Source organism: Onychostoma macrolepis, chromosome 20 (genome assembly GCF_012432095.1).
Source record: "Onychostoma macrolepis isolate SWU-2019 chromosome 20, ASM1243209v1, whole genome shotgun sequence".
NCBI classification, from domain to species: Eukaryota; Metazoa; Chordata; class Actinopteri; order Cypriniformes; family Cyprinidae; genus Onychostoma; species Onychostoma macrolepis.
The window spans coordinates 6,185,401-6,210,348 of NC_081174.1; the positions used below are offsets into that span (position 1 = coordinate 6,185,401).

At 36.2% G+C, this 24,948-nt stretch overlaps 1 protein-coding gene across 2 annotated transcripts in view; it reads left to right on the plus strand.

Annotated features, from left to right (window-relative positions):
- Positions 1-24,828, plus strand: part of LOC131526813 (E3 ubiquitin-protein ligase TRIM9) — a 46,801-nt gene extending 21,973 nt beyond the window's left edge. Inside the window, exons 4-11 of one of the 2 annotated variants that reach the window (XM_058755388.1) lie at positions 1,432-1,542; positions 2,465-2,618; positions 3,676-3,744; positions 3,955-4,115; positions 5,735-5,873; positions 8,052-8,355; positions 17,452-17,614; positions 19,883-24,828. In XM_058755388.1, coding sequence (XP_058611371.1) covers positions 1,432-1,542; positions 2,465-2,618; positions 3,676-3,744; positions 3,955-4,115; positions 5,735-5,873; positions 8,052-8,355; positions 17,452-17,614; positions 19,883-19,927 — 1,146 coding nt within the window. In that variant the 3' untranslated portion in view covers positions 19,928-24,828. The remainder of the gene's footprint in view (positions 1-1,431; positions 1,543-2,464; positions 2,619-3,675; positions 3,745-3,954; positions 4,116-5,734; positions 5,874-8,051; positions 8,356-17,451; positions 17,615-19,882) is intronic. The other variant, XM_058755389.1, reaches the window with a different exon arrangement.
- The last annotated feature ends 120 nt before the right edge of the window (positions 24,829-24,948 follow it).

Sequence of the window (24,948 nt, forward strand, 5' to 3'; positions counted from 1 at the left end):
TAGAAGGCTTTCTGGTAATTTTAATCATGATAAAGCTGGCAGACAAAAAAAAAAGGAAAATGAAACACACAAAGGTGATCTTTTTTCACATGATAAATATTCAGAACCTCACAATATTAATGTCTTTAAGCATTGTTAGTTATTTTTTGATAATGGCACATTAAACACATTAAGCAGTGTGTTAATCTTCCTGCTTTTGTTTTGTTTAAATATTAATTTATTTCTAACTTAAAGTGTTAATGCTGGTTCTGTCAACTGTAATTATACAGTCATTCATCTCATTCCAGAGAGCACTCGACAAGTGCATCATTAAATAATTATGCATAATAATTAATGCAAGAATAAATAAAGAGTGACTGATTTGATCAGCTTGTCTTCACAATTGGACATGGATGGCAAAAAACCATGAGTGAATGTTTGAGAAATGAGTAATCTTTGTATTTCAAAAACAAATATTAATAGAATATATATATATATATCGGATTATTCTGTTTATTATTTCAGGAAATAACATTTAATACTACATTTAAAGGGATAGTTCATACAAAAAAAGATGTCATCATATAATCAGCTTTCTTAATATTAAGCCTAAATGTGTTTTAATATCACTATTGATGAGGATTGTATGATCTTTAAATATTGTCTTTAAATGTGAGATATTTACAGTGTATCTGAAGTATACTTGCAATAGTTCCACTTCAGCACAATCAAATATACTTCCGTATATCTTAAGCAGCACTACTTCTGCACAATTAAAATGCATTAAGTACAAAATCAGTCGTTCCAATTTAGCAGACTTTAAGTATATCAGTTTAGTACACCAGCTGTACAACTGCAGGGTATTTTTATTAAGCACCTACATATTTAAATGTATTTGTAGTATATTTAGCATGAAATAAATATATTTCAAATACATTTTAGTCTATTAAACCTTGCATGCAACATGAAAGTAGCCGTGTTTACCACATCATATAGTCATGACAGGAGTTGAAAGGTTTATTTTATAACACTAGTCTCATATTAACATGTATAACTGTCTTGTGCATATGTTAACACACACACACACACACACACACACACATATATATATATATGTAATGTTTATTTAGGGGCAATGCCCTGCTCCTTGTAAAATGCATTTGTGTTTACATTATTTTTGTGGTAATCGATTGAGCTTAGCTTGTATTGAATCTGGAACATTCCCTTAATTGGCTGAGACTGACGATCATTGACAGCCATACAAATCTTGTCTTGCAACTCTCTGACAGTAGATGATGATATTGGTTATACGGCTCCGTATGTCTTTGAGGTGTCTATCTGATGTGACACTCACAGCAGGAGTTCATTGCTGTGAGCATGTCTTTGATTGAATGCCTGTTTCTCAGACTGTATGTGTGTGATGAGAATATATCCATGTCATCTCTGTTTCAGACCGTAAAGGATCAGATAACTCACTGCACCATGAAGCTCCGACAGACCACAGGAATGATGGAATTCTGTCTGGAGGTTATTAAAGAGAACGATCCCAGTGGATTCCTACAGGTACAACAGAAAAACCCCAGAGAGAAACAAGTGCTGGTTCCATCCCTAATTTCTGCCTGTTATAATTCAGAAGTATGAATGAAACTTGGTGCCATGTAAGCTGTGGTTTCCGGTGTTCAGACTGGCCCTCAGCATTTAAACTCTTTCAATAATTGATGTTTCGTAGCAGCGAACGTATAAAATATAGAGACAACAGCTCCAGATGAGCAACGCTGCCTCTTTGCTGAATTTTTTATGAAGTATCGATTGTGATGTTTCTTTGAGTGTCTTCACAAAGCATGTAATGTGAGTCAGAGATGCCTGCCCAGCAGAGATTTCTGAAAAGGCAGGAAGAAAGAAGCAGTTGGCAGAAAACAATGTATTTTGAGGATCAAGACAAACCGATGCACAAAGGGAAAGAGTAAATCGCTGAAACACTGTGCATAATGTTATGGATTAAATCTTTTGTATTGTACATCAGTGGCAACCTAGCAAAGTACTAAAGTTTTACAAAAGCTAACTAACATTTCCTTAAAAGAATACAATAAAATGTTTGGGTGAACATTTTCAACTTCAAAAGTAGATTTTTAAAATGATTTTTTTAAATGATTATTTTAATCAATAATACACCTTAGTCATATTTCATTTTTGACAGGAATGTATATGAGGTTGAGAGGGAAAGAAGTTCTTGTTTGTTAATCTTTGAAAAAGATTATGTAGAAAGGCCATAAAACAGTTTGTGAGATGAATAAAAAAAAAAAAAAGAAAGTCTATCCTTCATTTTCATCTGTGTTAAATTCAATTTGGCATCTAACCTGACTAAGGTATATATAAAAAAAGAATTACACGTTTATAATAAATATAATTATAAAGCAAATTAAAATAAAAGATTTTCTTAGATTTTCTAAGACGTCACATTTGATAATTATCATTTCTCTTCCAGATCTCAGATGCGTTGATAAAGCGCGTCCTGTCGTCTCAGGAACAGTGGGTAAAAGGTGCATTGGAGCCAAAGGTCTGCCCAGAATTCGCCTTGACCGTCAACACTGATCCTCTGATGCAGTCGATTCTCCAGCTGGACTTCACCCAGAATAAAGGTAACATGTGGCAACACACCTAACAAATGAGATTTCATATTTGCTACTTGTAATCACCAGTGTTGGGGGGCGTAACGTCAACAAGCGACGCACATTACATAATTAGGTTATGCTTTAAATGTTTTGGTTTTGAGACCATGCATATCGTGCATGTTCTTGCATTAAAACAAATACATGGAACACAGCAGAGCTGATCAGAAGGTGCACATTTACAAGTTTACCAAATACCAAAACAATGTCGTAGTTGGGATTTTTTAAAGAAATTAATACTTTTATTCAGCAAGGATGCATTAAATTGATTAACAGTGACAGTAAAGACATCTATAATGTTACAAAAGAATTCAATTTCAAATAAATGATGTTCTTATGAACTTTCTATTCCCCAAAGAATCTTAAAAAAGCATTGATAATAATAGAGCACCAAATCTGCATATTAGAATGATTTTTGAAGCATCGTGTGACACTGAAGACTGGACTAATGAAGCTGAAAATTTAGCTTTGCCATCATAGGAATAAATTGCTTTTTAAAATATAAATGGAAAAGCATTAAAAAATTGCAATAACAGTTCACAATATAACTGTTCTGATTGTGTTCTTCATATAAATGCATATTATTTCATTTTCATATAAATGCAGCCCTGGTGAGCATAAAAAAGTAGCACCTCTTCTAAAAAAAAAAAAGGGAGAATTCGGAAATATTTTCAGAAATATAGAAAAAATGATCATGCAACATAATTTGTGTAATTAACGCAGCTGTTTATGAGTAACTAAAAAATGTTCCTCAACACTGGTGGTCACTGTAATAAAGCTAATAATATAATATGAATTTGTTTCTAGAATCTGGACTAGTAAACAACAGCTTCAAAAATGGCAATTAAACCAGTTTTGGGAAATAAAACCAATCTTGCAAACTCAAATTTACATCTTGTCAAATAATAATTGGGCTACACAATCCAAAAATAAATTCCGTCCTTCCCAGTTTCAGAGGCAAATGATCCCCCCAGTTTTACCTCTAGACTCACATGCAACACCTGCTTTGTCCGATATCATCTTTCAGATGGTCAGGAGGCTGCTTTATTGAAACAAATGCATGCAGGTGACCAGAAAGAGGAGGAGAGCACAGGAGGTATTTCAGAGCTGCTACAAACTGTTTGCCTAAAATTCTCAACCCCTCCCAAACCCACAGCCCCTTATCCTCCGTTTGGCACCAGTGACTTTCAGGAAGTGCTTACTCCCATGCATGTCACTCCACGATTACCCCATTTAACCTTGTGATGCTTCAGTGCATGACAGTCAGTGCTTAAATGCGTACTCTGTTAATATTTTTATGTTTTAGCGGAGACCACCACAGTGCCTCCTGCACCGCTGTTGCAGTTGGAAAAATGCTGCATGCGGAACAACAGCGCCACTCTGGCCTGGAGGATAACTACGGTCCAAGCCCTGCCTGTAGAGGGTTACGTGCTGGAGCTGGATGACGGGAATAGCGGGCCTTACCGGGTACATCTACAACATTTTTACTTCTACACTGAGATCATTCAGCAGTCAGGAAAACAAAGAGATCTCTTAATCATTTTGTACTCTGAATGAAATCAACACATATGCACAGTTTTCATTCTTGTGCTATGTTTCGTACTGAATCAAGACTTTTGGGCAGGACATTTTAAAGAGCTTGTTCCCTTTTTAAAAAAATAGCCAATAGCATTTAGTTTCACAGTCATGAACATGATTTGATATTTGTGTAATGGATGCAAGCTAGTCTGGGATGCAATGAAATGCTAGCCTTCTATTCGAATTGGTGCTAATTTAAATCCCATTGGAACGGTGCCAGAAGAACCAGTGACATTGGTGCCGTGACCCGGACAAGAGTGAGGTTTAAAGGAGGCCAGCTAGTAAGAACTGTGCAGGTAAACCTCGCTCCTCTGGCCTCAAGAAGATGTGCACTAGCAACTGACGCTAGTGGTTGCGGTCTTTAAAGGTATAGTTCAGCCAAAAATGAAAATTCTGTCATTAATTACTCACCCTCATGTCGTTCCAAAACCGTAAGACCTTCATTCAAATTCGGAATATAAATAAAGATATTTTTGATGAAATCCGAGCGCTTTCTGACCCTGCATAGACAGCAATGCAACTACCACGTTCAAGGCCCAGAAAGGTAGTAAGGACATTGTTAAAATAATCCATGTGACATCAGTGGTTCAGCTGACAATTAAGAAACAATTAAGAAATACATTACATTTATATTGTTATTTATCCATTTATCCAACTCATCCATTTAAAAAAAATAAAAATAAAACGTTTTGTTTTGTGAAAACCTTTGTGAAGTCATGCTTTTTACAGTCATTTTACAGTTCAATATGTTACCATAATCATTGCCCTACTACGCTCAAATATTTTTAAACATCCTGCAGATACTGTGTTTAAGATGACTTAAGGGAGCTGTTTTGGTCCCTTAAATTTATCAAGGTGAAATAGTTACTAAGGACTTTGTTGTAACGCTTAAGGGAACACTTAGATAATTAAGGGGAATAATTAATGACAGCCTTAAGGTTCCTTAAGTTGACCCTTAGGATTTTTCTTGCAACCCAAGTTTCACTAAGGGTTCCCTTAACCTTATAACTAAGGGATTTCTTAGCTTAAGGGCTTTCATGTATGCTGTCTATGGACCAGAAAGCTCTCGGATTTCATCAAAAATATCTTCATTTGTGTTCCCGAAGATGAATGAAGGTCTTACGGGTTTGGAACGACTTTAGGGTGAGTAATACATGACAAAATTTTTGGGTGAACTATAATGTCTTTGCTAGAGCGTCCACCTCCCGTGCCAGTTGAAGTTGGTTCGAATCCCACTTAAAGCGACAAAAGTCAGTCCAGTTAACTCTGTGCCATTAAATCCTCCAAACTGCTTTTCCAAAGTAGGGTTGCAGGAAGCTTTTAATGTTATCTTGTTTTTGAAATGCTTAAAATTCTCTGCTTCTCTGCAGCTTATTTTATCATCCATGATTAACGTGCAGTGTTGTCTAATAACTTATCTTACATGAGATCATGTTTTACCAGATGCTTTCTGTTTTTACCTTACACCTCGTCAGCTTTTTTTCCCTCTTTCCCTGTCCATGTTTTAGGAAGTCTATGTTGGGAAAGAGACCATCTGTACAGTGGACGGCCTTCATTTCAACAGTTCATACAGCGCTCGAGTCAAAGCGTACAACTCTGCTGGAGTGGGAGCATACAGCAAAGTTGTTGTTTTGAAGACATCTGATGGTGGGTGTTTTGGTCGTCTGCTTCTTCACACAGTTTCTTTCATTCACCTTTAATAGGGTCTCTGAGAGTTCTTAAAGCTTCTTTTCTATCTATGACGCTCATTCACACAGCTTTCGCATTATATATTCCCTTTCCTCCATGGATCCCTGCTGTGGCTGCATCTCTTTAATGAGTGTTTTATAGGACAACTCCTCTCATCAAAGGTCCTACATAGCCTCTATGTAGAAGTCGAGACTTATAGTCTCATAGAGACTTATACTCTCATAGGGAATTCATTTGACTGTTATTTAAAAAATTCTGATATTTATACCAATATTACTGAGACTTTTCACTGTTTGTACCACTCCATTCCACTTCTGCAAGTTAATGTTGAACCAACAGAGTGACTTTCTATATGAGCGAATCATTTAATCATTCACGCAACTGATTTGTTTAAAAACACTGACTCTGTTGTAGCTTTCTTGGAAACTGTTTTCTATGGCTGAGCAGTAGTAGACCAATTAAAAATGCACTATATTGTGTGAATTTGATGCAAGTTACTCAATATTAAAATAATAGTTAAACCAAAAACTCACACTCACCCTCAGGCCATACATGTCTTTGTTTCTTCATGGGAACAGATTTGGAGAAATTTAGCATTACATCCCTTGCTCAGCAATGGATCCTCTGCAGTGAATGGGTGCCATCAGAATAAGAGTCCAAACAGCTGATAAAAACATCAAGCAAACGCCACGAGTCCAGTCCATCAATTAACATCTTGTGAACCAAAAAGTTGCGTGTTTGTAAGAAACAAATCCCTCATTAAGAAGAGTCATCTATCCATAATATTGCTTTCTCCAGTGAAAAAGTCATCTCGTCTGAATCAAGAGAGAAAAAAGCAGCACGGTTCAAGCATCGTTTACAAGCAAAAACAGTCAAAAATAGTTCTAAACACATATGTCAGTAGATTTTGATAAGAGAGGATAACAGGGGACAGACTTTTTCACTGTTTAGACTCTCATTTTGATGGCACCCTTTCACTGCAGAGGATTCATTGATGAGCAAGTGATGTAAAGCTAAATTTCACCAAATCTGTTCCAATGAAGATCTTGGATGATCTGAGGATGAGAACATTTTCAGCAAATTTTGGGTGAACTGTTCCTTTATCTTGTGAATAGAACTTGTAAGATTTCACTGTATTTCTTAACTTTTAACGACATAACTACAGTGTTCACATTGAATAAACATGGCTAACGTGTTTATAGCTTGGAATGTGATAAAAGATGGCAAAACTATTTTTTCTTGAGGTTTATAGAATTAATTTCATATTTAGCGAAATGGCATACACGCTTAAATCACTTTGAAGAAGAACAGTGGGAACATGGGTAAATAACACGCACATTAACTATGTATATTAACTTTTTCAATGTCAACATTTAGATTCAAATGTATAAGTGTTTATGGAAAAAAATGATCATTATTTAGATTTATTGTAGGTGTATATTTAAGTCCTGTGACTGGCTATTAAGTTTTGCACCATTAGAAGACTGTTAGAATTAAGACCCCATAGTTACATTGGCAGGTTCTAGATTGCTGTTTGCTGTTTGTAAAACTACATAAACCAGGGGTCCCACAGGAGATGTTCAATTAACACTGGACTTATTAGGGTTTGATGCTAGATTTGCCTTACAGGCCCTCTGCTACCGAAAATCTTCTAAGAGAGCTTCAATATTTCATTCCTTCAACTGTTTCAATAATTCATGTGTCACTGCAGTAGTGAATATGTGTAGCTATGTGTATGATCAGCAAATTATGATGACTAAACTTAGCCTCTTTTATATCGTTGCTAAAGGAGATGAGAATTTTTTTTTTCTGGGAATATCACACATAAAATGACCCTTTTATCTGTCAGATATAACTGAAATAACTGTCCTAAAAATCTCTTGGCTCTGTTTTTTAAATCTAAACAGAAAACTAAACAGAAAAAGCCTTTTAAGTTTTAAGTTTTTTTTTTTTTTTTGCACAAACAGTTTGAGAAACAACTAACTATTGTCATATACAGTGCACAGTAATGTCTGTCAAATGCTGTGAGATGCTATTTTGATTCATCTTAGTATTTTTATTGATTAACCTCTTTAACTGCAAATGTTTTTGAACCACGCTGAATTATTCTGACTTTATTTTATCTTTCCTCTGCAGTGGCATGGTTCACCTTTGACCCTACGTCAGCTCACAGAGACATTGTCCTATCGAATGAAAACCAGACTGTGACTTGTAACAGTTACGATGATCGCGTGGTGCTCGGGACGGCTGCCTTCTCCAAGGGCGTGCATTACTGGGAACTTAGTGTGGATCGCTATGACAACCACCCCGACCCCGCATTCGGTGTGGCACGGATTAATACGATGAAGGACATGATGCTAGGGAAGGACGATAAGGCCTGGGCCATGTATGTGGACAACAATCGCTCCTGGTTCATGCACAACAACTCCCACACCAACAGGTACGCATCTTAATTTTCCTAGGGTGGTGATAAATTTTGCAGGCTGGGCTTTTGACAGATTTGGTCTACATTATTTTGGACAGGCACCACCTCTTGAACAGGAAGGGACCATCTGTCCAACACATAATTTTTGTCTATTCACTGAAAGTGCACATAACCAAAATTGTCAAGCTGGAAAAGGTAAATACAGACAAGTAGCCATATAAATTGAGTGCTTTAAAGATGAACGAAAGTCTTCAAGAAAGACTTGAGAATGAATAAATGATAGAATTTTAATTTTTGGGTGAAGGAATATTGTTTTTAAGTGCACATGGGAAACATTAGGGAAAAATAAACCCAAATAACTACATCTGAAACTATGAATAATATGGATTTATATCACTTATTTATACATGGACATGGTATCACAATTAAATGTGAAGCAAACTCTGAAAGTTGAGAGAGATACAGACATTTTTTATTTGAATTACTATAGATTTTATAACTTTATACAAACATTAAAAGAAGCCTGGATTCATTTCATTCTTTAATGTTAAGCACATAAAGGAACATTAATGTGTTCATTAAATGAATGTGCAGTTTTTCTGTAGCTCAAACAGTAGAGCATGGTGCTAGCAACGCCAAGGTTATGCATGGACTGTGGACTGTTATATGCACTGTTCGCATAGAACATGTTTTCCATTACACTATATTTCCATTTTTTTCTATGTAAACAAGCACTAGATGGACTTGTTTGATCATTGCAATCATGTTTTGTGTCTTTTGCAGTGTCTTGCGCACAACACGGCATACTAAATATGCAGTGCTTAAGTTAAAATAAGTTCAATTGTTAAGAAACGCATTTTGGAACCTTGCATTTTTCCACTATTCCAATATCATCGTCTCACGTTTTTCAAAGCAAAATGCATTCTGTGTGGAAAAAAAGCAACTGCCAAATACATAGATGTAAACTTGCTAAAATATTATAAATGGAAGAGCAAGATGTCTGTGATTGGTCAGACTATGCTGATGATGTATACACCATATTACAGTATGTTGGAATATTTTCATAGTTGTGGAGCATTATAAACATTGTTTCAGTATGAAGGTTTGATTAGGATATACTGTAGATGTAGTGCATGTACACATGGTGTATGTCACAGTTATGCTGATGCAGTGTCCTCTGGAGAGTATGAAGGACATGCTGATTATAACACTTGAATACTAATGCAATGATTTAAAATTCTGCCTCCTTTTATTGATAGTGAGGTGACTGCGAGGACACGCTAACAGTACTGCTAGTGTTACACTTAACAATCCCTGAAATCTGTGCCTTTCATATGTAGCCTACTTAATGTAGCCTGAAGCCAAGCTTGTTCTACTTCTTTGTCAGTCTTGGATCCATCATAGTCTTTTCATTTAAACCGTTTTTTCTCCTCTTTTTTTAAATAATATTTTATAGATTTTTTTAGATGTCTTGTTTTCTTTTATTCTCTTCTCCCAGGGGCTGTAAGCAGGTAAACCATTCAGGTGAAAGTAGTTTGTAGAATCACTTATGTAGAACTTTGCTAGTAGTTCTAGTATTATCAGCTTTGTGATAGTTGTTAGATAAGAGAGTGTTCAAGAAACTCAATAGTTCTGTTCGTATTGAGATGCATTTTTTGTGATCCGCACTAAGTGGTCAGCACTAAATACAGGTGGAAACACATAATGCTCTATATCATTTTCATTGATGAGTGCAGCATGTGCATTCAAGTTAAGACCCATTCACACCAAGGATAACTATAACATTGACTTAGTGTTGTAGTACTCCAGACCGCTCTTAAGACCATTTTTTGATGGTCTTGGTCTTGTCTCGCCCCTGCTGAGAACAAGTGATTTATACTGTTATGCCAGGTCAGAAATTATTGAGGGACTGTGTCAAAAATGTCACCAAAATTAATACATACACCCACAAAATTCAAGATATTGTTGCAAAAAAAGTGCTTGAGAGTATAAGTGCTTGAGTGTATGAGATGTAGATTTTTATATTATAATATGATATAATTAAGCAATATCACAAGAGCAAGAGAACTGTTTTTTTTTTTTTTTATTATATTGCTTTTATAAAAACGTTCAGTAAACAATTTTTAACATTATTCTCAACATTATTTATGCATTTGTAATTGTACCAATTCAGATGCAGCTTCAGTGCCACCACTGCAGTGCAAAGATGAATTTTGTTGTTAGAGATTGCATTTGATTGGTAACAGCTCTGTAAGTGTCTTATTATTGTATTTAATGATTAAAATTAAGGCATATGTCAGGCAGCAAATGTGGATCCTTTAGATGAATTTGAGCAATAACTCTGGTCTGGTCTTGGTCTTGGTCTCAACACACAATTGTCTTGGTCTCGACTTGGTCTCGGATTAGGTGGTCTTGACTACAACACTACATTAACTATAAAGTTTTAATTATCATTGTAATTCATCATTGTCATAAGTATAGAGAAGTTCAAACCACAGCTTTAATGAGAAATGACACAGTGGAACAATATTGGTGGAATCACTTTTAGAAAGATTTTACTAGCTCATGATCCATAAGATTTATATCAGTCCAAAATCATTCTGATGGTACACTGACACTGTAAAAGTAATCCATATGAATCAAGGGATTTAATCCAAGTCTTCTGAAGAGACACGTCACTTTATATGATGAACAGTTTTTATTTAGTCTTTCATTCACATATAAACATTACTTTCTTACATACAGCACATCAAATATAGTAAACAGTAGTTTAAAGCTGCAGTCCGTAACTTTTTTTGGTTAAAAATGATCTGAAATCAATATTTGAGCAAGTAAATAACCAGCCAGTGTTCAAAACTATCACCTCACTTTAGCCCGATTCATAACGGTTAGCTTATAATAATGTTTTCTAATTTGAGTGGTACGGGTAGGAATTCATGGGAACTTCGAGCGCTATCGCTATCGAGGCTAGTAGGCTATCGCATGTGAGGATCCTGAAGGTGGCAGATTATTTATAGCCTTTTCTCACAGCAGCTAGAATTATTAAATGTATCATTTTGATGGCGGATTGTAATCCAGAAAGGATTATGTGTTTATGTAACACATGTGAATGAAATTAAATTATATTTCAATTTTAAATGTGCTTCTGATTACAGATAGCCTGGGATTACACAAGATTTGTATTTTAAAGAAAACCAGTTCGAAAGGAGCATAATTTGCTTTTTGGGTTAGAAGAATTTCTTAATATGAAATTCGAATGGTATGACAATTAAGAGATTAGACTGTATAGAAATTGAAATTACATGCTAATAAACACTATACTCATAGTCACGCAATGCTGATGTTGTTTACATTAATAATTTGAGAATAAAGTATAACAATAATAATAATTTGCACGGTTTGATGTGATATGAGCTAACTGATCTTTAGATTAAATCACCATTGATAGTGAGATTTATGGTAATGCTTTTTTCCTCAGTTGGGCAGAACAAACGTGGCAGACTTGTTACTTATTTGTTCAGATGACAATATCCGGTGAAAATTCTTATTTGGGTCATATATTCCAAGACGTAGGCTAGAATCTGTGATTGCGAAGTACAGTAAACATCCACACCAGTGCGTGACTGACTGCCACACATTCACCTCAAAACATTATATTCATCCATGCTGGAGCCGTGCCGGAGCACATCCCACGCAAACAAGATAATTCCGCAAGAGGCTGCAATTCCAGTTTTTCAAATAGAGATGGCGAAAAAGCAACCTGTCCTCCAACCAATACGCCCGTATAGGTCGTTTGTCCAAATCCCTGAAATACGACCCATCAAAGCGTATACTACAATTGCGCCCCTATCGGCAACAGGACATTTTCATATTAAAGGGGTGGTTTACTGCTTTTTTTCTTTGCTTGATTGTGTTTATGGGGTGCAATATAACATGTCTTCGTGTTTCGTTTGTTAAAAAACGCCTTATTTTTCATATATTTCACCTTTATTATAAGCCTCTTTCTCCTCTGTCACTTGAACGACCGGTTGACTTCCTGATTCTCTGAAACCACTCCCTCAGAAACAGGCAATGGGCTCAGATTGGTTAGTTGGGCCGGTGTGTTGTGATTGGCTAAACTGCATACTGCACATTGTCCGGAAACTTCACGCCCATTACCTTCACGGGCGACAGTTGCATGTGTTCCGGTCAAATGTAAATAATGGTGTCAATATTGCCGTATCAGTTTGAGCCAGAATCAGACCCAGAAAGCGGTAATGAAGAGAGTCAAGCAGAACTTCCGCAAGCACGGCTCTTACAAACGTTTCTGAATGAAGTTTGCTGTTGTGATTACATATAATTTTTTGAAGTTTGTACACGTTTGTCTTATACACACAAAATAGCATTGAACTAACTGGCCACTATAACCAAACAGCGTTGGCTTGTGTTTACGTTCTTGATCAAATCGAAAACTTACGTCATAAAGTATACATGGAAAATACATTTACAAAATTAGTACATAATTACAAATTCGGGTCCAAAATGTTTGTACGCATTTGTCATAGACACACGAAATAGCATTTAACTAACTGGCTACTAAAGCCAGCGTTGGCATTTGTTTACGTCCTTGATAAAACTAAAACATTACGTCTGAAATTATACATGCAAATGCATTTAAAATTATGAAATCTTACTTACAGGTTGTGGCCCAACAACTGCTGCCTCCGGTTTTAAAGTTGGAACTGCTCCATGTTTTAGTAATAGTTTCTGTGTGAATCCGGCATTGAACTTGTGTAGATTCTGGAAGCTGTCTTCCGTAAAATGCGCAGCACAGAGAGCTAAATTAGGATTGTAATTGTCAGGAACATAATCAAACATAAATTTTAACCATTGTTGATGAACTACAGCGTCCGTAGGAAGCCCGAACACAGAAGACCTGACAGCTGGGTGAAAATAACACCGTTTCGACGGCATGGCTACAACTCTCCACTATAACTCTTCCTCTTCGACAAAGCCGCAGAACATGGCCTTGCCCCCTTTTTTGCATGTTCCGGAGGGAGGGGTTGATGCAAATTTATGGGTTTGTTACATATGCAACCCAGGAAGTATCTCGTTGTAGTTCCATATGAGTCGTTTTTGTAGGCATTAAACTTCCTGATTTTTAAAAGACGTTATCTCCGCTTACATTGAACTTTCAGCGCAGCAAATTTGCAGATACTGTTCATGCACCAACAGCAACATTACACACTATTTAAAATGAAAAATGAAAAAAGTGAAATCGCAGTAAACCACCCCTTTAATGTTTTGTACTCTTTTATCTGCGTTATAGTTCGGGTTTCGTGTAGCTCGGTTGGTAGAGCATAGCGTTATACGACGATATGTAATTACGTGGTCATGCGATCATGGGTTCGATCCCAGAGAACGCACGTGCTCATAAAATGTGCACTAAAAATCACGATTTTGCATGATTTCTGTAAGGGGTAGGTTTAGGGGTAGGGTTAGGTGTGGTCATTCGTACGAATTAGCCACCTAGTAAAATATGTACGAATTACTGTGAGATCGGTGTAAAAAGTCCACACATTGCATTTAAATAAACACACGCAATTTGTTTGGTAATGACAGTCATACGTGATTTCATGACGACAGACGCAACACGAGACTGTCATTATTTTTACGCGCGCTAGAGGGAGCTTAACTTTAAAACGTAAATATAGGTCGTAATAAGGCGCTTGCACAAACGACCTATAGGGTTGTTTTTTGTTGGAGGACAGGCTCCAAAAAAGAGGCAAAACTTATGGACTGCAGCTTTAACTGTACTTGCTTGATGTGTAAGAACAAATCTCACTGGTTCTTGCCGAAACACAAACGTGCTCACATGACTTGTAAGAACTAGGGATGCACGATATTGGATTTTTGCCGATATTTTTCAACTCATTTTGGCCGATAGCCGATGCTGATAACGATATATTTCCTATTGTTTAGAAACAACACCAAGTCTCTCCTGTGCAGAAATTATAAGCAAATGATTTTTAATTTTGGTTAGTTTTGAACAAGAACTTATTTTTTAGAATTAAATAAACAATAATAAAATTATTTTATAATGACAGTACGTTGAAGATTTGAAAATAACTAAATAAACCATGTATTAATCCCTGCATTTTTTCCAGAAAGATGCAGTGGTAACCTTAATTTTATTTTAAGTTTTAACGTTTCTAAATGGTCTAAAGCAAAAGAGTTGTAAAAATTCTGAAAAACTTTTAGAGCTCATAATTTGTTTAAAAATTATAACATATTACACATTAAAGGTGCCATGACATGCTGCTTTTTGGATGCTTTTATATAGGCCTAAGTGGTCCCTAGTACTCTATCTGAAGTCTGTTTCCCGAAATTCAGCCTTGGTGCAGAATTTCAGCCACTACGAGCCAGTCCCACAATGAGCTTTCCTTAGGATGTGTCATTTCTGTGTCTGTAGCTTTAAATGCTAATGAGGAGGAGAGAAGCGGGGCAAGGTGGAGGGTGGGTGTGTGGCCTTAACCAGCTTGCGCTACCATGCGCTAATGTTGACAGTGGATGTATTGCAATGGCTCGTAGACACGCAGTCATTCAAGCTTTTCAGTTTGACCCAGAATCTGATCTGGATGGAGAAGCACCGGATGAAGAAGTTGCAACTCAGCGGCTACAGCAGGACGTCTCTGAATGGTTAGTTTAAAATATTGTGTCTGGATACGGTACTTTAGTTGGTTTGTTTATGTATGCTGTTACAGTTATTATCATGTAGCTAATGCTAGCCATAGGCTCGGATGAAGGAACTAAAAAAATACTTTGGTGTTCATTTGTACATCCAAACACTGAGCAACTGTCATGCTTCGCTCGTTTGCAAGCCATGATGTAGCTCGAGGAAAAAAAAATATTGCGCTCGCCTCACGCGGTAATAGCTCATTTTCTCATGGGCGGGCAAAGGAGAGAAAGGGGAGGTAACCTTTCCCCGAATGACGACATAAAGGGAAGATTCCAGATCGGGCATCTGAGCTTTCATTTTCTCAAAGGCAAAGCAGGATACCCAGGGCTCGGTTTACACCTATCACCATTTCTAGCCACTGGGGGACCATAGGGAGGCTAGGGGGACTCATATTAATGTTAAAAAACCTCATAAAGTGAAATTTTCATGCCATGGGACCTTTAATGAATAAATAAGTATATATAAAATTATTTAATTTAAGTTTCATGTTTATGATTTTTTTTTTTCATGTAAGCTATAGCTTCTGACCTTTAAATCATAACATACTCATGATTTTAGGGCATCTATTACTCCTTTATTTAATCAGAAACACAGTCTAAATATTATTTGTGTATTTTGCTTTCATTTTATTAGAAGTAGGCTAACAGCGCCCCCTGCGAAAGTAAAACTCAAGACATATCAGCATAATTTTTCATCTCTGGCCGATGCCGATATTTACATTTAAAGCTAGGGCTGTGCGATATGACGATATATCGGATGGACGAAATAAAAAGTCTATCGTTTCATATTATGTTCTATCGTTTATTTCGTGGTGTCGCAAAATACATTGTTTACCGTAATACTTTTTAATCATTTGGATGACTGAGATCTTTACACACCACCACGGGGCGTGAAGGGGAGACAGAACCAGGTGGAGAACGACCAGAACAAAACGAGGAGCTCGTTTCTAAACGAGGGACTACTACATCTGTAGCATGGACACGCGTTTTTAAGCACTGCAGTTTTAAAACAACTGATTTTAAGCCATTGAAACAAACAACAGAGATCTGCGTGCGCCGTCTCCGTTTCTATGTGAGAGGACCGCACATTTTTTATTTTTTTTGCCGCTTTATTGACTTTGAACAATTACATAAACACACTTATATGCGTCAGAATCCCCGTCTTGGAAAGTATCCTCATAAAGACAGCTATTTAGGTCTTAAGAGAGAGGAAACAGCTGAAAGAGAAAACGCATATGTAACAGTATATTGGATCCGGACTTCGGTCTTAAAGGGGAAGCTGTCCAATATTCGTTCTGTCTGACATTCATATTAATAATAGCACATTGCTAGAACATCTCTCACTGCTCTTGACTAAATCACTTTTGTAACTTTAATAAGAAGAAATAATAATAAAAAATAAAGATATATTTATATATATATATATATATGTATAGAATCTAAACATAATACACGTGTTAATTATATCTATCATAGATGGTGAAGACTAATTAATTTACACAATGTATGTAGCGTTTATTTATTGTAGTTTTTGCAATTAGTTTCTTATACTTATTTCATCACTGACTGTTTATTTATTTTCAGTGAGCTTGAGTTTTCTTTGTTTTGTTTATTTTTAGGCTTGTATTAGTTTGATATTGACATTGGTGACAAGGATTATGAAAATTCTATGGTATCAAAGATTTTAATATCATAACCTTTTTAAAAGAAAAAAATTACTATATTGTGATATATATTGTTATCGTGATATAAAATTAGACATATCGTGATATAAGATTTTGGTCATATCGCCCACCCCTATTATAGACATTATCGGCCGATTTCGATACTGGTCTGATAATATCGTGCATCCCTAGTAAGAACTAACCTCATTGGTTCTTGCGCATCAAGCAAACATGGTTGAGCTTCTGTTTACAATAACGATGTGTGAATATCTTCAAAGATGGGGTTTGTGTAATGTCAAGAGGGCGAGTAAAACCCTGGTGAACTGACCCTTTAATAATAAGTGGAAACAGGGCCAATGTTTAGAAATACATGGTATGTATAGCTTCCCTTGTGTTCCTCAACATGTTTCTTCTAAAATGTCTATGAGCTGTTACAAAGTTTCTTCACTAGTCTATAAATATAAGTAGGTGATATCACACTTGCAATCATCTTGTCAGACTGAATATTAGCATTGCTGTAATTCAGAAGTAATATACACTGGAGTCATTGCACAGTTTCTCCTCCCTACATTGTTTACTCTGATCCAGCTCCACTCCAAATTCTCCATTTCCTGCATCCTTCTCATATCTCTGCCCAGAGAGATCTTGGATCAAAAGAAAACACTCATGTGTATCCTGTGTCGCTGATTCACTTCATTTGTCTCCTTCCTCTTCTCTGTGATTCTTGCAGGGCTGAGGGTGGCATCACAAAGGGTTCGACTGTGGGAATTCTGTTAGACCTGACAAAACATACCCTGACCTTCTTCATCAACAAACAGCAGCATGGACCCATGGCTTTTGAGAACCTGGAGGGTGTGTTCATGCCCGCAGTTAGCCTCAACCGCAACGTCCAGGTGAGCAGCCGATCCACACTGACCTTTAACTCAGTTATCGGTAGCATTGGGAATCCAGAGCTGTTTCTTATTCTGAATCATTCTCATGACCTTCAAGTTACCAAACGTCTAGATTCTTCTGGCATGCTTTGATTTTTAAAAAAATGTTTTCCCACAAATGTTATCCTAAGTTGAAAAATTTAGGAGCTCTTAAAAAACGTTTAGGGATGCAATGAAAATTTATCAAACGTATCTTTTCTTTAATAAAGTTTTTACAAGGTGACATTTATAAGCAAAATTAATTAATTTATTGAAATATAAAAAATAATAATATTCTTTTTGAAATATTTCTGCTTTAATAATTATGTAATGATTTTTAGGCCTACTTTAAATTATATATATACAACAGTTCTTTCTGGTCCTCGGATCTGATTGGCTGAAAGCCTTGTCCAGCCGTGCGATATTCTAGTAATAAGAGAACTCCAACTGAGCGAGTGTCATCATGGCGGACACCCAAATCCACTTTAATTTTCTTAAAGTGCCCCTATTATGGATTATGAAAGGTTCATAATTTGGTTTTGGGAGTCCCAACAACAGGTTGACATGCATGCAAGATCAAAAAACACTTTAATTTTCTTATAATATGCATTTATTTTTTCCTTATGTGTTCAACAACTTCCAAACGATTCGCTCAACGATTCATTTTTCCAAACCCCTCCTTTGCGTGATGCTAATCTGTGGTGATTGGTCCGATTGGTCGATTTCATTTAAAGCAGTGTTTGTGAGCTTTTAACGCTCCAAAAGTCAAGTCAAGTCAAGTCACCTTTATTTATATAGCGCTTTTAACAATACAGATTGTGTCAAAGCACTTAACAGTATCAAATTGGAGGATAGAGTGTCAGTAATGTCTAATGATAAGATTAAACACTCAATTTTCAATTTTCAGTTAAAGGCATTTCATTATTGAATTCAGAGATGTCATTGTCTAGCTCAGTTTAGTTTAAATAGTATCTGTGCAATCAAATCGGCGATAATCGCTAGAAATTAAGTGTCCCCAACTGAGCAAGCCAGAGGCGACAGCGGCAAGGAACCAAAACTCCCTCTGAGACAGAATGGAGAAAAAAAAAACCTTGGGAGAAACCAGGCTCAGTCGGGGGGTTCAAAAGTTTATATTTCTATTTTAATTTTGTTGCAATTTCTAACAATAGTAGTATTATGTAGTTAGGTATTTTATTATATTTTAGTTATTTTGTTATATTTTTTTAGTTTTATTGTAAAAGTGGCACCTAGTGGCAAAGAATGAATTCACATTTTCATTTCAACAAGTGGGCGGGCAATATGCTAATATTTCATGTTGACTTCAACATGAAATGGCTTGGGATTCGTTTTAAAAATGACTCGTTTCAATGATTCAGAGTCGGCTCTTTCTTTTGAGAGACAATAACTTTATACACGGTGCACTTTCAGATTTAAAACTTTGCAGGATGTTTTCATTCACTTAGAGCTGTGTTATGCACTGCATGAAAGATAATTTTCAAAAATCCAAAATAGGGGCACTTTAATAATACTGTTTTTGAGTCACAGAATGTAATGTAAGATGTTGAACTGTTGTATAAATGCAATATCACATTCGTAGCTGTTGCAATATGTCTGTATATCAGAACGCTACACCTGAATCACAGCCGTGCCAATATAAAGCCATATCACACTGCTACTCGTGTGATAATGCTCATAAATATTATTGTGCTGATACTAGTAATGCTCTTTCCCTGCAGACCAGACAGACAAGAGTTTGTTGAATTAAATGCCACTTTTAATTATAACAAGTTGCTCATGAGCAAGTTGCTCATTTACTGGCATAAATGCATGGTATTCATTGTTTGTAAACTGCTCTGAAACAGTGAGCTGTTGCACTGTTTTTACTTTGACATGTGTAGCGCTCATATTTATTTAATGAAATCATAGCCTTTTTAGGTTTGATAACATTAGTGTTTTGCAATTCCTGTTTTTCCATTCCAGTTTAAGACCTCTTAAACTGATAATTAAGACATTTTTTAAGATATGTTATCTTAAATTTCATAAAACTTGCTTCTAGATACCTTTTACAGTTTGCACACACATCTGTTTTTAGTTGCACAGTGCTTTACTTTAAACCCTTCTCTTGAAAGCTAATAGATGGAAATAGAATCATTTAAGGTGAATCGTAATATGAATCAGATTCCCATGCCTAGTGATCATCAGCACATCACATTTATCAACATTAATGATTGAAATTTGTCTTTTTCACAGGTGACTCTAATCACAGGTCTGGAAGTCCCAAAGAGCATCATGTGATCATCTTGGACCAATAAGAACGAGCCAGACCTTTCTTGTTAAACAAATCAGTGCTCTTAGACTGCATTGACATATTACGCTAATATTAATATTTTTCCCCTTATGGTCATATGGGTGATTTGCATTTCAGTGTTTACAAATCATTCCCATGTTTACAGAAAAGCAAACTGCGATGTCTTCTCCACGGGGGCCAAAACTGGAGTCAGACCCAAAAGCACTTTGAAGTAGACTTATGCCTCTTTTTCATACCTCCAACGAATAGCACAGATAGTACAGTTTCAAAAACATAATTGGATTAAAACCAACTTATTAGCTATTTGATATCTTAGCACTGGAACAGAGTGATCAAACGCAACGATAGTGATCAAACAACTGTGAGACTAAAAGTGAATTTGAAAATATTTCAGGTCAATCTCACATGCTACACAAATCTCAGGTTTACTCACCTTTAATGCGCTTCAAAAGCCCTCAGTAATATCACCACTCAGACCATGAAACTGGGTCAAGACAAAAGCCCTACGTCAGATAATGGTGAAGTTTACAGTCTCTTCAGTTCATAGTTCCACAAGCAAAATTGTAAATCTTATCGCTAATATTACACTTCTGCTGAATTAGCTGCACAATTTGACGAGAAAAAAAAAACAAAACAACGATCGTAGCACAGACAGTGCCGGATGAGTTACATGCTGAAGTGTAATACTTAACGTATGCACAATTGTCTTAGCAAACAGCACTAAAACACACAAGAAAAAACTCCAGGTTTACAGAAATGATATAATTCCTGCCATTAGAGATAGACTGTGCCCTCACCGCCAAGTAGACTTAGCCTTGGTGCTTTATATGAGCCACAGTTGTGAATATTTAGCCAGAATCTCAACTCTGAGGTCTCCTTACACTGTGACCGACATATTCTTTAAGAGTCTTGAAGTTGAAGTGTGTAATTTTCTCCTGTCTCAGCTTAATATGCAGAGATAAGCCATTTTAGGTTGATTTCACAGAAAAGTGTAAACACTGATTCAAAACATTGCTCGGTCTACCCCTAGCAACGACTCAACCAGTAGTGAGTGTTTAGGGCGGGGCTATCTGTATTTCTGACCAATGACAAATGAGTGGTCGGGAAACCTGTTTGAAAACAGTCACTATTTTTGTAAATGTATTTAGTGATGCAAAAATTACACACTTCGACTTTAAATACATGACAGACTCGAGCTTCATACACCTCAATACAAGTAAATGATCACTTCATGGTTCAATCAGTATTATTTCCTTTAACGCTTTTTTTAGATTCTGATGTCGAAATACAGAGTCATACCATGTAGTTGGAAAATAAAAGATTGCATTGCATGATGTACAGCTGTAAATATGGTCAAAGCAGTGAAGCACGCATGAGTTACACATTCATTATATTGAATTTGTGTTACATAGTGTGATGACATGGTTGAGACAGGAATCTGCAATCTGCCTCCTATTGTTTGTTGTGTGGAATTATTTTCTGATAACGTAGCTTTGAGTTAAAACCCCAAAATGCTACATAACTCCATAACAGCGCTTTTATTCTCATAAAACCAGTCACATTAAATGCTACGAGGAGTCACATATGGACCTTGCAATAGGAGATACAAGCCTATGTTCAGCTTATACCTCTGTTCAAATTACAATGGTTTCAGGGAGAAATGAGAGATAAATTAAAAATATTATATTTATGTTTATTATCCTGTCCAGACATTAATTTACGGGATTATGGGAACAGATAATAACCCATTGGTGATGTAAAGCATGGGATGTTGTTGATATTTATAACGCGTTTGTATGAAGAGTGTAATTAATGTAAATAGCTTGAGCCAATGCTTTTATCTCGCAGTGAGTGCTTTGCTGTCAGGAGTACCAAACTAAAACAGGGCAGGTACTGGCATTAAATAAGTGCAATGTGAGCACTTGTTAAAAAAAAAGGAGCTGTGCTTAAAGGAATGTTCTGGGTTCAGTCAGGGCCATCGAGAATGTTGTTCCAGGTCATTCATCAACATCTTTACACTACTATGATGGGCATTTCAAGTATAAATCACAGAAAAATGTAAAAAATACATCCGTGAAATAACAGAAAAAGTACTGGCAGCTCATTACACACGACATTATCCATTCATTTTACGGACATTTCTGTGAACTCTAAAACACAATGCAATGAAGTGTGAAATTAAAAATACTGGTAAAACACCTGCAAAAAATAAATAAGGAAAAATTCCTTTAAATTATACAGTATATTGTGCCCTATTTTTACCATTTTTATTTAGAGCGTAGCAGTAAAACACCAACACAGGTACCAACACAATCTCATGGCAGTTTCTAACTATTTTACATTTTGGCAAATTGGTGACTAATTCATATGAGCTTCTACAATCTCACTCGTACATTTTCATAGGATCTATTTATGCCCCAGTGACGGTTATGTTTAGGGGTAGGGTTAGAGGTGGACATTCATGCTTGCTTTTTCGCTAAAAATCATACATTTTTATCTGATAACATTTTAGTAGGGAAGAATTCGTACAAGTGCTTTAGCTGCATATTTCCACTTCTTGACCCTTCAGAACATTTCACCCCATAGACCTCCATTGTACTGTAAAAGTGCCAAGTTTAATTATTGTCATGTGGTAACTGCCAACATGCCACATATGCTGTCCATATGCACTTTTTCATATTTATGACCATCAGCTGGCAAAGTAATGGCGATAAATACAGAAATACAGCCATCAATGGATTTGATCCATACAAAGTACCAGAAAACATTTTTACAGGTCTCAGGTTAGCCCAAACAAATGTAACTTTCATAGACATTTATATATTTAATCTCTGTATGTAATGCCAGTGTATGGAGAGCACCGATATACAAGTTTTCATTTCACAGCCAATACTTGCTAATGAGTTGCCAGTGGTCATAATTATGGACGATGAGCCGGAAAGTCATGTGACTGAAACAGATGGATAGCTAAAGCTGAACTTTGAGCATTCCTTTAAATCCAGTTTATACTGTGGGTGACGCCTGCCAAAACTGCCGTCTGTCCAAAAGGATCTATCTTGCTGAATAGTTTTTTTTTTTTTTTACAGTGTCATTTTAAATATCACAACAGACTTTTTTGTTTGTATTAAAGTATATTTAAAAGTTTATGTCAATGTAGATAATAGAAACACTGGTCATGTACTGAATATGAAACAAAATGCACTCAAAAAAGTTTGCTCAGATTGGAATAATGCTGATATGAGAACTTGAGAGAATGCATTGTATATGTATGATAATAAACCAACTGTACAGTAATAGAGAATTCATAAGCTAAATATGGATATAAACCAGAATCATGGGAGAAAGGATGTGTATGAGGATATTTTACTTCCTCAATGGTTGAGGAAGTCAACTTGCAATTCCTGCCCAGCTGAATTTATTTAAACTATCATACCAACTGCCATAGCCTAAAATATCCAGATCTTGGACATGAATAGTTTTCCTTACTTTTCCAGTTTCTCACAGTCAATATTCATTAGGCTGAGAAAATGAACGTCTTGTGCTGTGCCTCATTCACACAAATCTGCCAAAATTAGAGACGTTGCTTTGGAATGTGGTGTGTTTTCACTCAGACTGGAAGTCAACAAACTTAAAACTTCATATCAGGGTGTTTCTTCATTTATGGTCACACTGTAAAAAAATCCAACTTTCGAAAAGTTCTACTAACAAATGTAAAAAATAAGTTGCCTTAATTTTTGGAACTTCCAGAACTTTTGTCATTTTTTTAACCAACAAATGTAATTTCCATCTTATCTCAAATGGAAATTACATTTTAAACATTTTGGAATATAATGGCCAGTGTTGGGGGTAACTCTTTACAAGTAATGCAAGTTACGTAATCAGATTACTTTTTTTTTTCTCCAAGTAAGTAGTAAAATAACGCAATACTTTTAAATTTAATAGAACATTTCTGAGTTACTTTTTTTAAATAAAAATAAAGTTTTAAATAAAGTTACTTTGTTTTCCCATTTATTCACTGACAGCTCTCTTCTCTTGTCCCCGTATTGAGAGAAATTGGGAGTGAGGTGTAAAGGCAGAGACACGTCCTTCTGCCCGAGGCTTATAAATTTCACTTGTGGTGGGAAAGGGCTTTTACATTTGCCAAGAATATAACTTTTGGGATTTTTGTTATTCAAAATTAAGCAAGCCCAGCTCAGGTGACAAAAAGTAATGCAAAAGTAACGTAAAGGATTATTTTCCATAAAAAGTTACCAAGTTACTTTTTTGTGGAGTAACGCAATATTGTAATACATTACTTTTAAAAGTAACTTTCCCCAACACTGATATTTACTTTGATTTTACCTTATTTTTTTAGCTAGCTGTGCATTAAACTGTTTTAATGCACGATGTGGAGGCCAACAACCCGACGCGAAGTGCATTAAAATCATTTAATACACAGATAGTCGTGCATTATCCCGCTTATACCACGGTCATTTGCTAGCGTTGACAAGTTAAAGCAGTTAATGATGTTTGCAGCATAATATTTGACCGGAAGGATACAAAGTGAGGTTATTTTCACATTATTTTACATTCAAATCAGACAGAGATGAAATAGTGTGAAATATCACAAGCCTTTTAATGTGACCAATCATTAACAAAGGTAACATCATAATCCTTGGGACATAAAAGGAGATGGTCCTCACTGCAGAACACAAGATCCAGGGGGTGTGGTTGGATCTAGATCCAACTCCTCCCACCTTACATTTACCTAAACCTACCCGTCTCCACCCCCTGATCCCTAAACCCACCCATCCCCACCCCTAAACCTACCCATCCCCACCCCTAAACCTACCAATCTCCACCCCCTGATCCCTAAACCCACCCATCCCCACCCCTAAACCTACCCATCCCCACCCCTAAACCTACCAATCTCCACCCCCTGATCCCTAAACCCACCCATCCCCACCCCTAAACCTACCAATCTCCACCCCGATTCCTAAACCCACCCATCCCCACCCCTAAACCTACC